Genomic DNA, 14,743 nt, shown 5'->3' on the forward strand with positions numbered 1-14,743 from the left:
AAGCTAACGGGATTTTTGGTGGAATATTTTTATTTATTTTTTTGTTGTAATCTGAACCGTTTTAATCATATCACTATCATAAGTAACGGCAAGCCTCGCCTTCAATTTGGTAATAATCACTAATCACGTAACGATCGAGCAATTCAGGTTTCGTTTCGGCACAAATTTTTCACAACCAAACGACTGCCTTTTAATTATTATGTAAACATCCAAAAACTTAAAAACCTATCAAATAAATCTAGTTTTTTTTTACATTTTTCACTTGGTTACTGAATTAATGAAGAATTGAAAACTCATATGCGAAATTGGTCATTTTATCTCATCAGCTTGTAGACTTATTGAAAAATAAAAGATAAACGTGAGATATTAAATTTGATAAACTTTAATTTCGTATATCGTCTTGCTTATATCAATTAACGCATTTTCTAGATATTAACAGCCAAAGTTTAATTTTCAAAACTCATACATTTTGAATCAATTTCGCGGGCTAAAGCTAAGTAATCTTTCGTGCCTATTATAATAATTATTATTGGCTTGGACCTAAGACAACATAATAGTGCTATTACAATGCGATCGCATGGCTTTTAATTTCCCCCATACGAAATCGACCCAGCCTAATGAACATATATGTACGCGCACATATGTATTTTCTAAACAGACAGTTCAGTGGTCTATTCGTACCTAATTGCTGACTGCATGACATATATTTCCATACATTAACACATATATGTATGGCTGCATGTTTGTATGCCCATACGATTTTATTATCGTTTAAATAGGAAACAATTGCATACATAGTATGTAATTGTGACTCATTCAGTATTTAAGAGACTATTCTCAAATGTTTTTACTGCTTACCCTTCCTATGGTAATTAAGAGCTTAAGTATAAGCATAATAAACTGATTGAACTTTGACATTTGCTAAGTAAGTAAGCGTAGTAGGTTTGATGATTGCAGATAAATCGGCTGGCAAGTTGTTTGAAATAATTTTTCCTAAGAAGAAAGAAAATAGTACTAAAACTAAGGAATTATGTTTTCCTTAAACTGACTTGACTATCAGATTATATGCTAGCGTCACTAACTGACGTCACACTCTTCAGCAGTGACTCTACCGCTTTTCCAAGATGTCAGCTATTCCCTCCTGAAATTTACTACAAAAGAACAGAAGCCTGAACATTGTTTTGATGAAGAGCTCCCGACAAAAGGCACATCCACCAACCCTACCTACACTCCGCCCTATCAAATCCTCTGTTGATGGAATGTATGTTGGTAGAGAAAGAGTACTTTTGTCATTAATGAGAAAGTTTGACAATGCAAAGGCCCTTACTGTATGGCGTAGATTTTTGAGTGAGAGCATAAGAGTAATTGTAAAGCTGATGAATTTTAAGGGAAAGGCCCACCCCCACCTTCTGGTAAATTACGCTGTAGGTAGTGCAATAGCCACTATTAAACAGTTTGTTTGATCTCATTCTATGAACGCTGGAACAACTATTCGCTCTGTGAAACTTCCAGGATTACCGTTTTTTTCCTACTACTTTGCTACTTTGGGCCCAGTGGGCAATTGAGCTGTAAGGTTCTCTCTTCATGAACGAAAACCACTAAGTCGCTATATCGCAGAAGCATGAACAATGAAAACATGTTATGAGGCGGCTTGGAGTGCTCGAAAGAAAGATACACCAGACGATCGAACGATGAGGTGTATTAGCTTTAGAGCGATTTGGACATATTAAAATACAGCTGGTCCGATGACTTGGTCAGGTCGGATGAATGAAAGCAAATGCTCAATCAAGAGGGAATTAGCTTCACTCAGGGTTTATAATTGACGTCAGCTAGCGAAAAGGAGGAACGAAATCAAAAATAATTTAAGGTTTCTCAAGGCGCTCAAAGTTTTCCATGTATTTTATATGGCAAAAAAACTCAACTCGTCGTAGAAATGGAATAGAATTCTTGAAAATCAATATTTTTCGATCGGAAAACTCTGTTCCTCTTCAGGATATTCCTAGTAATAATATCGAATTATTTATTTTGCTATTTTTTCACAGCAACTATATTTTATAGGTTCGCCAAAAACTCCAGAATATGCAATGGAGGACCAATTAAAAATCTTCAGTATTAAAAAATGGTTTAATAAACAAATTGGTATTATTATTGGAAGTCTCCTGAAGAGAACCAGAGTTTTCCGATCGAAAAGTATTGAGTATCTTTTCCATTTCTACGAAAACTTGTTTTTTTTTTTATATAAAATACATGGAAAACTATTAGTGATTTGAGCGTCCTCTAAATAATTTTGGATTTCAAAATAAAAAATATGGGCAATTTTTTTTCAATATAGAACAATCTTAAAGAGTGGTTGCATTAAAATTCCGACTTTACTTTTTTTGATCCCCCAAATGCACAATGCACTGATACATTCATAAATATAGCTTGCATATGCATCTGTTTGTATGCATGTAAACAAACAATAGAAAAAAATCAGAATAATACTATAAGAGGAAGGTAACGCGTACTCACCCCACTAAATAATTTCTTTGAAGTCTTCTCGCCATTACTGTCCACTGCCATTGGACTACCAGATGTGCATATGTTTGCGGGTGTTGGCGCGTCAACTTAATAACACGAATAATATGTACAAAACTTAAGTAAAAGTACATACATATGTATGTATGTACATACCTATATTAGTATGTTTCTACATATATAAATGTATGGTTTGTTGCGATCACTGTTTTGTGGTCTTTGTTTGTTTTGTATTTCAATTAACTCAACTGGACGACACTTAATCCACAATAGAATGCACATTTACTTACATATATAGAAATTGTGTATATACACCAGAGAACAGCTTTGAGTATGATCGAGCCTCTTTGATTACACTCACTAAAAATCAAGCACAAGCGAACGCCACACTCGGCTACTATGTGTTCGATCGAGATGCATACCCGACAGCTGCTTTGGTTACGAACGAGTCTGTTCAATCACCCTCGCTATAAATTGAGCACAAGCGAACACCACACTCGGACACCCGCAGCTAACCCGAAAATTTGTGTAACAATGAAACGGACACCCGAACATTGCGATAAAATGCAGGACAACAAAGAAATTTACGCTGAAGGTAACTGGCGCCAATATGTTCCCACAAAGCATACGAAAATGTTGTTGCTTTGTGCTTGTGCATACGCAATGAAACAATTGGAAGCGAAGTAGACAAAAATGTTTTTGCATCTATTTCGTATAGTTTCGCGTGGAAAGCTGTGTGTTTATATATTAGAACACAGCCTAAAACTATGTAGGTACATAAGTACTTTTACAAAAAATAAATGTGCACCGAGTGTATAGGGCTTGGGCATTGCCGATCTACACACATTTATACCTAAATGGATGTAGGCGTCGTGATGCCGCATTTTGTATGAGCAAAAATATAAGAAATGGTTAAATGTACACTTAAACAAACTACCGAAAAATTCAACCTTCTCTTTACCCTCTACGCACAAAAACTAAGAACACCGCGATGAGAAGGCAACATTTTTTGTAGAAACAAAAACGTCATAAGCCAATCAAGAAAATTTTGTGCACACTCGGGTGGAAACTCGAACACCCGGGTATATTGAGCTGCAAAGCACCCGAACCCAATCAAGTATGTATGAAAAGCAATCGGGTGTTGTGGCCAACATGTTCGTCTTGAGCTCAGTCGATAACGAACAATACTTCTGCTCGTATACAGAGAACGATGCAAAACGGGTTTTGTTAGATGATCGAGTATACACGAAAATCATGCACCCGCTGCAGATGTCTGATATACACATGCATGTATGTGTAAACATAACGTAACACTTATTCTTCAACTTTAAACATGAAGCTTGTTTCTATGGCTATGGACAGATACGAGTATTAAATAACAATCATTCGCTTTCTTACTTGCTTTTACTTTTAATATACTTATACTCTGATGCACTTACACGTACACAAACTATGGGTGTATGCACGGGATGTTATGTATGTACATTAGACTGCATCACCAAAAACAATTTGCGGTTTTCCACCGGGATTATAAAATCTATTATATTTTAAGACTTGCCAAAATATTTCGGAAAAATATGAAGATTTGCGTGAGGGAGACCGATTAGAAACTAGCTCCCAAAATTAAGTTCTTGAAGTGAAACTTCTTTTGCGGCGATTGGTTGGTTGGGAGTAAGTTGGCAAATTCAGCGGAAATGCTGCAACGGAAATGGCTGGGATGGAAACAAGTGCTTCTTGAACGTATGTTGTTAATTTAACAAAAACTTGCTAATAAAAGGTCAAAGAATAACACTTGGAAAAAGACCAATACAAGAATGAAAGCGTACATAGCTAAGGAAAATTATAAAGGCAAAGGTAAAACTAAAAACAAAGATGCGTAAAGATAAAGGCAAACCTGAAGCCCAAAGTAAATTTAAACACTATATGGGCAAAGGTGAAGGTAAATATGTAGATAAAGAAAATGATAAACATAAAAGTAAAGACAAAGGTAAATATAAGGACAGATGAGGATACCGATAAAAGTACAGATGAAGATAGAGGAAGAAAGATTAAAATAAAGGTAATTAAAGAGAAAAGATATATATAGAGACACAGAGACTCAATCTGGCAACTATTGTAATAATCGATATTTTTTTGGTTTCGTTATGAAAATTTTTATCGATTTTCCTATCGATATTTTCGGAACCTGTCGATATAGTAACCGATATTTTTATCGATATTGTACTAGTTTTTTTATCGATATTGTTATAGAGTTTGTTATCGATTATGTATCGATGTTGTTATCGATTTTATTATCGATTTTGTTATCGATTATGTTATCACTTTTGTTATCGATAATTTTTACGATATTTTTATCAAATTCGTTGTCGATTATTTATCGATTTTGTTATCGATATTTTTATCATTTTTTTCATCGCTATTTTTATCAATTTTGAATATTTTTATCGATTTTCTAATAGATTATTGTTATCGATTTTTTAGTTGATATTTAAAACAGTTTTGTTATCGATTTTCTAAGCGGTTTTTGTTATCGATTCTGTTTTTGATTTTGTTATCGATGGTTTTATCGGTTTTGTTATCGACATTTGTATCGATTTTGGTATCGATATTTTTATCGATTTTATAGTCGATTTTGCTATCAAAATTTTTATCAAATTTTGTCATGGATTTTGTTATCGATCTTTTTATCGGTTTATCGTCGATATTTTATTGGATGTTACTATCGATTTTGTTATCGGTAGAGTATAAAGATAAAAATGAAGATAGAGGATAAATGTTATTAGAACGAACAGGAGTAGAGGTAGGATCAAGATAGAAAAAAATAAAAGATATAACCATAAGCAAAAGCAAATGTATGTATGTATATATGTATGTACATATGTATGTATACTGATTATGAGACAACATATGTAACGTAAGTTTCACTTCTCCAATGTGGCCCAGGCGCACTTACTTTTTTTATGAATAAAATAAATTTCTTAAAGTACTTTTTGAAAAACAAAAAATAACTCGGATGACAAAAGGTTTAAGCTTAAAAAATGTGAGCGGAAACATATTTAAAAAAATTTTCAACGGAATCATAGTAACGAGATTTTTGATGCTGTTTTTAATCTTCTTTCAAAGATTGGTTTGATAAAAACTTGAATAACTCAGCCATATACCGATTTAAACTTATGAGGAATCATTGGAAAGTTATTTTTCCCCCTTTTTATTTCTTTGCAAATAAACTAATCCAAGATATGAAAGAGAAAGGAAAATTTAATGGGCGTTATTCCAAGTGAATGCCTTTATTTTTTTGTAAGATTGAGAAACTACCTTTCCAATGATACTTCACAAGTCTAAATGGGTAAAGCTTTGGCTGAGTTATTCAGGTTTTTCTTAAACCAATCTATGAAAAAAGTTCAAAAACAGCATCAAAAGTCTCATTATTATGATTCCATTGAAAAATTTTCCATAAAATTGTATGCAAGTTTTTTAAGCTTAAACTGTTTTGTGACCTGACGTAACTTATTAAAAAAATATTTAAAAAAAGTATTTTGATTCATAAAAAAAAACTAAATTTTTGAAGGTTTTTCAAATTGGTCCCATAAGTCTTAATATTTTTCCAAGTCTTAATATATACTAGAATTTTTAATTCCAATGGAAAAACAGTACCGATTTTTTTTTTGTATGGGGAATGATGCAGTCTAATGTGCATACATATGCAACATTTAAGGGCTCTCTATTCCATTGTGGCATATGTATACATACTACCTGCATAGTTCAATTTCACTGCCGAATATCAAAAGAAACCATTAAGTAATACTCTTTTTACAATGTACCGGCCACTGAAGACGGAAGGAGGTATAATACCACGAACATTGCATACGTCACGGTCACAAATCACTGCTTGCCAAATATGTATGTATTTACTCGCAGAAATGTACATACATACATAATTAAAAAAAAAAAATTAAACAAAGCACAAGTTCACACTTTGGCAATGAATACGCACATCGGATTACTTTGACAGACTTTGTTATTTGAGCCATCATGCATAGAAAAGTGTTAAGCTGGAATTTTTCATTTTTTCTAAATATAGTAAATAATTTCTTTTAGAACTTGTTGTATATATTAATTTAACTTTTTAAACGATCATGTTCAAGTGTATGTTAAGTTACGTTAAATTATGTTGAGTTATGTTATGTTATGTTGTGTTATACAATGTTACGTTACATTTTATTATGTTATATTATGTACTACTTGTTTGATTTTTGCAAGCTTTAAGCTTACATATTTAATTGTTCATTTTTTTGCAAGTAATTTTTTGTCATCGATTTCTTTTAGGGTTAAGCTGGAGTTTTAAGAGAAAACTCATTTTATTGAAATTTTGCTAAATATTGCAATTTTTATTTCTTACGCGTAGTTTATGTTAATTTATCTCTATTATGTTCAATAATACGTTTGTTGTGTTATGTCATGTTAAGTAATGTTATGTTATGGTAAGTTATGCTATGTTGTAATGCTGTTTTGATTTTAAATATTTATGATTTTTGTAACTAATTTCGATTTTTCATATTTCGATTTTCATTATTTCGATTTTTTAGCTTTATATCGCTACCTTAAGTTGAAAAGGTGCCAATTTCACCTTTCTCCAAATTTAGTTTTTTGATGCGGAATGGCATTTGATGCGAAACTACAACGATTTTTCGTCTCTCCCGAACAATTTCAAAAAATGGACTTGGCACCTTTTCACTTTTCGGTAACGATATGTATTTTTTATTTTATTGGAAATAATGTTATGTAAGTATTTTTCAGGTATTTTTAAAATTTATTATTTTTTATTGTATGCAATATTTTTTTTAATTTTTTCATATTTTTTATATTTCACTTCATTCCAATCTTTTTTATTTTATGTCGTTAAATTTTATTTCATGTGCAACAGTTTTCCAGCCATTTTGTGTTCACTTGCAAGCATTTTTATGTACTTCCTAAAATTATTCGCTTGTTTACATTCACTCCACCACAAATTTCACACATTTTCGACACACCTTTTCTCACTTTCGATCTTCATACCGTGAAACAACCGTTTTATGAGTTCGCACGTCATATTCCACCTGCATCACTACATATCGTTTTTTGATTTGTTTTCTTTTGCATTTTTCTGCAAATCTATGAAAGCGTTGTTTTTGCAAATCGCGTCGCGCACCGATCGCTCGATCATTCCATTCGCCGCGAACACTGCCCACCAACTGAAATTTTCTTCGCATTTCCACTTCTTCGCCAGCCAGCCGGCGTCGCTCAATTCCACTGCCTGCGCATGCTGCCAGCAGCGATAGGCGCTGCCCTGCCCATCATTAAGTTCTGCCCACAAATGCAATTCTCGACGCACAACTTTCCGGCATTTGCTTCTCCACCTCGGCCGATCTGTTTTGTTGTGTTCTGGACTTGCATTGCGTTGCGTTGCGCTGTTGGCATTTTCTTTTTACACTTACGCCCAACGTTAACACCACCACCATGCCGTACATACATACAAATGTTCGTATTTATGCTCCTAAAGTCGTTGGTGTCTCACCCAAGAAAGCAGTCATTCTGTCGCTGATATTCGCTGGCGTGCTGAAGTTGTTCTCATTCTCGTGCCGGCATAGCTTAATTAGTTGATCACTGCTGCTAGCTACTCCAATTACTGCGTTGCCACAATGAATAAACAATGGAAATGCCTAAGCTGGCAGGGATTGTCAAACTGAACTTCGTCGCTAGCCTAAAAATATTATTTAGTTAAAACATAATGGGAGTTGGGTAGTGAAGGTATTGTCTGTCAGACTCTGCAGGCATTCACTCCCTGAAAGAAATAACTGAAAAGTTAATATTAAACAATGATACGTGAAATAAAACAAGGACGTGAGTCCAATATTCATAAGCGGAGCAGAGAAACGGACATTGGCATAGAATCGGGAGTCTTATACATATGTACGACTTTTAACGAGTGTAATGCTATACAAAATCTCTCTGAAGACTTGTTTTCATTTCGAACAGTTAATTACTGGGCTCTTAAGTCGGTAATGTCTGACTTGAAATGAAAATTACGCAAAAGTCGATTATGAAAATGCAATGTTTCAAACCGGAGAGAAGGCTCGCTTCCAGTGCTTTAGACTTCCGTAAACTCCGAGGTCGACTCGAACCCCTATCTTGTTGCACCCGCCTCTGTACAGCAAAAGATATACGTCCAAAAATGCAAGGATAGCTCAACTACCACGGGATCAGCCTTTTTAGCATAGGTACAAGATCTTATCGCGCGCATTGTGAGAAAGACTGAAGCCCACCGTCAATGAACTGATTAGGCCTTATCAGTGTGGCTTTAGAACCGATAAATGTACCATAGACCAGGTATTCACAATACGCCAAACCTTGAAAAGCAACCGCGAAAAAAAGATCGGCGCTAACTAGCCATTTGTTGACTTCAAAGCCGCTTCCTATAGCACTAATAGAAGTTGCCAATACGCCGCGATGTCAGAATTTGGCATCCCCGCTAAACTGATACCGCTGTGTAAAATGACGTTGAGCAATACCACCACCTCCGTCAGAATAGGGAAAGACCTCTTCAGACAGGGCGACTCTCTTTCATGTGGCTTTTTTATTCTGATGTTGGAGAAGATAATAAGAGCCGCAGAACTGAACCGTTCAGGAACAATTTACTACAAGAGCGTGCAATTGCTGGTTATGCCGATGACAACGATATCAACGGTAACAAAAACCGCGACGTCTGTTCTGCCTTTTCCAAGTTGGATAAGGAAGCGAATGGGTCTGCTGGTAAACAAGGTAAAGACGAAGTATCTCCTTTCATACCACCCACCCACGTTGACAGTTATAATTTCGAGAAAGTAGAAAACTTCGTTTACTTGGGAACAAGCATTAACGCCGATTATAACGTCAGCATCGAAAGCCAAGGCCATTAAGAAGTAAAGCTATCTCTGTGTGAAAACCACTCCCTATAAGTCACTCATCATGCCTGTGTTGGTATATGACACAGAAGCTTGGACAATGACCACAACCGTTGAGGCGGATCTTGGAGTATTCGAGGTAAGGATTTTGCGGAAGATTTAGGGTCTTTACGCACTGGAGACGGCGAGCGGGACGACACCGACGATCTAGCTTTGAAGGTATTAAACTCGGAACCCGCTTGTGTTAGCAGAGGCCCCCATTGCAATGGAAGATCCAATTGGAGAAAGACTTGGCTTCACATGGCACAGAAGAGAAACGACTGGCGTGTTGTTGAACTCGGCCAAAACGGCTTAGGCGGTAACTGCGCCAAACAAAAAGAAGAAGAATGCTTCATAGCCTTCTAGGTTTCTTGAATTCATAAATCGGCTATGTTGTAAAACACTGCATAATGGGTTTTCAAAAATTAACTTTTGAAATCACACGGTATGCACACCTATTATGTTTAATATTGCGTCTAACGATTTCTGTAGAGGATGCAGTGGGGACAGGGAAAGAATCCATCCAGAACATTCGATTAATTCGTTTGTAGGTAGGAGATCAATGTCATCATGGGCGTTCCTGGCCCAGTGGGGTGCTCGAGCAGTTGTTGTGCTGTGAACTTTACGGAAACCATGCCGATGCTTCACTGAGTCATGTTGTTTGTATGATTCGGCAGTAGCAAGACCTCTAGTGTCTTCGCTACCGGGGAAAGGAGGGTTATCGGACGGTAAAGATTCTCCTTTGTTGTCTGGTTCCTAGGGTTTGAGCAGGGGGAAGACTCTCCCGATTTTCCAGATGTCTGTAATGACGAGAGAGTGCATTGACAGGTTGAGGACCTTGGTTAAATAATCTACTCGCGTAGGACCCAAATCCAGCATCAGCAGCATATTCCGTCGGGTTTCCATGACTTTGAAGGCTTTAGCCTTCCCGATGGCTACCTGATCTTCACCGCTAGTGAAAGCAAGAGGCGCACTTTTTGTTGGCAGTTTGTGCAGCCTTCTGGTCACTAGACGTTAGGCTTTGCCCGCCGGAGGATGCAGTGTGAATTGTCGGCTAAAATGGCTCGTACATAGCTTCGGATCCGACGAGGCGCGGTCAGCAAAAGATATTTCGACTCTGTCGTTGCGCCTCGTCGGATTGGATAACGAACTAACGGTTAACAAAAGTTTACTCACACCAGAGGTGAAGTTGTAAGTCTTCAGATGGCTTTCCCACTTCTTCCGCTTATGTGCGTTCACAAGCTGCTGAATCTCGGAACTGAGATCTCTAATGCGGTGATTTCCGGGATCGGCCTGACGAAGGTTGTCACGCTCATCGGCTAGAACAGCCGATTCAGTAGGAAAGTTCGGGCGGAGGTCTGAAATACAATCGGCTAGTACGCAGCAGCAGCAGTGATAACCCTGCGGAACTTACCCTCAGCTACGTGATCGTCGGTTGGTGTGGGGAAGGCAGAGAGAAATCAGCTTTAGAAAAATTGGCATAGGTTCGATGTTCCGCGGAAGCAAAGTCAGCAGGTTTATCAATCGGGATGACTATGGGCAGATGGTCTGATGCTAAGGTCGGCATAGTTCGCCAAGTTGTGCTGTTTATCAGACCAGCGCTTACAATTGTTATGCCTGGCGAGCTGCAGAAGCTGTCCATAATCCTGGTGGGTGCCTCGTCTTTACTTATGCAGAAAGTCGAATTGTCTATCTGCTTGAATGCCAAAAATCGTGGTGCGAATTAAAGTCGCCAACCAGGGTTTCACCTCTGAGGAGCGCAAAACAAACAAACAAAACAAAAATGAAGTAAATAAATAAACAAGTAAAAAAATAAATATTGCTTTTCTTATTGACATTTTATGTACCCAGCTAGCACATTTGCCAGACAATTTCCGATATCAGACAAGTCGGAATAAAAAGATGACTATTTAGACATTTTAAGTTTATTTATTTCCTTATCCGATATGTCTGATCGAATTATGTGCGATTTGGGGCATACACTTCTGATAATTCTTATTTTCCATGATTATTTGGTCAGAAATCTGTTAGATATCCGTCAGAATCGTCGGTTAGGCTTCCTGTCAACGTCTCCATTCGCTTCTCTGACCGATATCTAACAGATTTCTGGCAATTTGCTAGCTGGGTAGTTAGTTACAAGTTAGTTGACATCTAATGCAGAGGTAACCTCCCTTTACTATTTCGCGGCCTTCACCATAGAAATATAGTAAGCTTTCCTTAGAGAAAATATACATATTATATTGACCTTTAGTTCCTTTCTAAACAACTTCAAATTAACATATAGTTAGAAATATTTCTGCAGGTTATGAACATTTTACACGCATACTTCTTTACAATTTCCAATTTGACCTTTCATTTTCGTTTCCAAAAGACAGCAGCGCCACCTCTTATTTCAACAGCGAAAATCAGCTACGAAATTTCTCCTGAAGATGGTGGTTTGAAACTTTGCTATACATTTCCGTCACTTGGCATCTATCAGCCCATGCAAATGCCAAGAATCGAAATGTGAAACTAACTATAGCCGCCTTCGATTCGCCACTTCTCTGCTCGCTAGGTTTGAGTTCTGCCGCTTAAAGAAAAATGTTGTATGTGAAAGCAACAAAAAAGTTCTTTGGCAGCAATGGCCGTTGGCCAGTTTGGTTTTACGTCATTAATGGCGGCTTATGTCGTTTTGAGTAACGTAACTGTAATAAGTAGTCGTAATTATAACATAAATAAATCACTACAACCAGTAGGTAGGTCTCTTGTGTTCCTTTTTATTTTAGAAATATTGTGGGAGTCTTCGATTTACGTTTTTAGTAGAATCCGTTAATGTCACTCAACTGATTTCGAGCAAATGGTATTTATTTATGTACATATATAGTAGGATTTATTGCATGATAGAAGCGAAGGCATATCTTAGTGCACTTCTAGCTAGCAGTGAATGACAATGAGCTCTGCCTTTAAGGAAACTAATTTAAAAAAAAAACCAAACAAACTCAATATTTCCATTTAATTTTCGCATAGGTTTTATTTTTTATTATTCACTTAAAAATGTTAATTTTTTAATATATATTTACAAAGTAAACTAATAGGTTTTCTTCACATTTTCGTACAATTTTTCAATTTCAACATGGTTTTCTATTTTCCTTCGTTTTTTTTTTTTAATAACGCAACAAATTAAAGCGAGTACAAATAATAAATTAGCTTAGGTGAAGTTGTGTTTTTAAGTTTCTCATTTCGTTTCAATAGATATTTTATACATACAAACATACTCACAGATGAGTAATTATTAGATACTACAACTATAATTTTACATATATTTCTTATGCACATTTTTTGTTATCATTCACTTTTGCTCGTTTTTAAGCAACTTCTTTCGCTGCTAAGGTTTTTAGTTTTTATTTTTGCATTTTTTTCTTTTCTTTCGATAATTACATATTTGCATACAAATTTAGTGTTTGTTTTTTTTTAATTTGTTTTAAACATGTTCATGTATTAAAAAATAGAAAAAAAATATTTATATGTATTGTATATTGTAATATATGTATATTTATATGTATAACATATGGTATTTATGTATGTTTTAAAGTATGCTGGCTAAATGTGGTTGTATATAAGTTTTATATATATATATATATATCAATACATACACATACGTACATAAATATGTACATACATATGTGCATGCACATGTATAAATGTGTAAGTGGTTGTGTTTGGTTGGTAAGTCTGTTATTGTGGGCTGGTTTTGCAATCGGTTGCGGGACTGTGCGCTTGAAAATGTTCGCTACTTTTGAATACGCGCTAATTTCATATTTCCTACGAAGTTAAGCCCTACGAAAAATTTTAATTTCGTGCGCTATGGACTTTTGCACAGTACAGTAAAAATGTGTATAATTTTATATATTTATCATTTCATCAGTTGCTGCACATTTTTCGGTATCTTCTATTCTGTGAACTTGCTTGTGCATTCCGGTGTCTTGCTGATTTCGCTGTTTTAGTGCGGTTCTACTATTTTATTTGCCATTTCTGCTCCCCTTCTCTCTGTAAATCCCTACTTAACTAATTAACTACAAGCACTTTATGTACTTTTGCTTACATCACACCAATTTTCAAATGCTTTGCCGCTTTAAATTACATTTACATGTAACTATTTCGGCATTTGCCTTTAGTTTACACACATACATATACAAATTATTGTAGGTATACATACACATATATAATTTATATCAAACATTCATATATGTACATAAGTATCTTTATCTAACCAGTTTCATAACTAGTTAGCTAGTTCTAATGGTATGGTTTTAAGTGTTCAACATAGTTCTGTGGTATAAGTCCAGTTTTACCGTTAAGCGTGCCCTGCAGCCAACCCGGTTCGTGTGAGTAGCGTACTGTGGGAGAGAAGAGAGAACAATTTGTTACTGATTTCGATGTCAAAGGTGTTTTTTTTTTAAATTTATATTTACCATTAGTGATGATCTGATTTGGCTCAAACGACAGCTCACCCTCGCTTTCGCCCATACACGCGTACAGTGTGCGCACACGTCTGAAAGAAAAGAAGACACGTTTGCGAGCAAATTTAATAATTGTAGTTGGGGTGAAAATTGGAGAATCAATAATTTTCTTCAAGGTTGGTTTGAAAAATTTACATAGAAAACGTTGCGCAATTCCAGACAAAATTTATATAATTCTTAGGTATTTTGCATCGGTAGAATTTTACGTTAATCGCATAAAAACTTTGCGTGATAAGACCTGTAGTAAAATTGCACAAGGAATAATTTTCTGAAACAGTGTAATCCTCTTCCAGCCACTGAAATGCACTTATTTTGTAAGGTCTCAAAAAGAGGAGTCAAGACGACATTTTTTAAAGGAAATGCTGCATTAAAATTTTATACAGGAATATTGCTCTGAAAATGTCACTCTATATGGCCGAACAATGTTTTTCGCTCAGATATTATTAGGCTTTTATCCTGAATTGGCATTATATCGCCTCTGACAAAATCTCGAAATTTGTTGCAGTGTGAAATGGACGTCACGTTTGTCGGCCTGGTCTCTATTTCCGCTCCTATCACCGCCAGTTCAAATCAGCTTCTTTCTAGAAATAAGGTCCTCAAGTCATCCGCTGGAAACAATTGGGATGCGAACAAAGAAACGTTCGAAATTAACTTGCAACGCGATTGTTCGGTGGTATAATGAAGTGCAAGTTGTAAGTCGTTCGCGTTGATTTTTAATAACATAACAAACGCTTTTATTTTCCATTTGGCATGCAGATGTGCTCGAAA

At 35.8% G+C, this 14,743-nt stretch overlaps 1 protein-coding gene across 6 annotated transcripts in view; it reads right to left on the reverse strand.

Annotated features, from left to right (window-relative positions):
* Window positions 1-13,410: 13,410 nt before the first annotated feature.
* LOC118748929 (rho GTPase-activating protein 26) overlaps window positions 13,411-14,743 on the reverse strand; it is a 165,799-nt gene continuing 164,466 nt past the window's right edge. For all 6 annotated transcript variants that reach the window (XM_036483678.1, XM_036483677.1, XM_036483679.1 and 3 more), the window contains 2 exons: window positions 13,928-14,007; window positions 13,411-13,852 (listed from right to left, as the gene is read on the reverse strand). In XM_036483678.1, coding sequence (XP_036339571.1) covers window positions 13,752-13,852; window positions 13,928-14,007 — 181 coding nt within the window. In that variant the 3' untranslated portion in view covers window positions 13,411-13,751. The remainder of the gene's footprint in view (window positions 13,853-13,927; window positions 14,008-14,743) is intronic.

This window comes from Rhagoletis pomonella, unplaced genomic scaffold (assembly GCF_013731165.1).
Source record: "Rhagoletis pomonella isolate Grant_MI unplaced genomic scaffold, Rhpom_1.0 Rhpom_scaffold_00013, whole genome shotgun sequence".
NCBI classification, from domain to species: Eukaryota; Metazoa; Arthropoda; class Insecta; order Diptera; family Tephritidae; genus Rhagoletis; species Rhagoletis pomonella.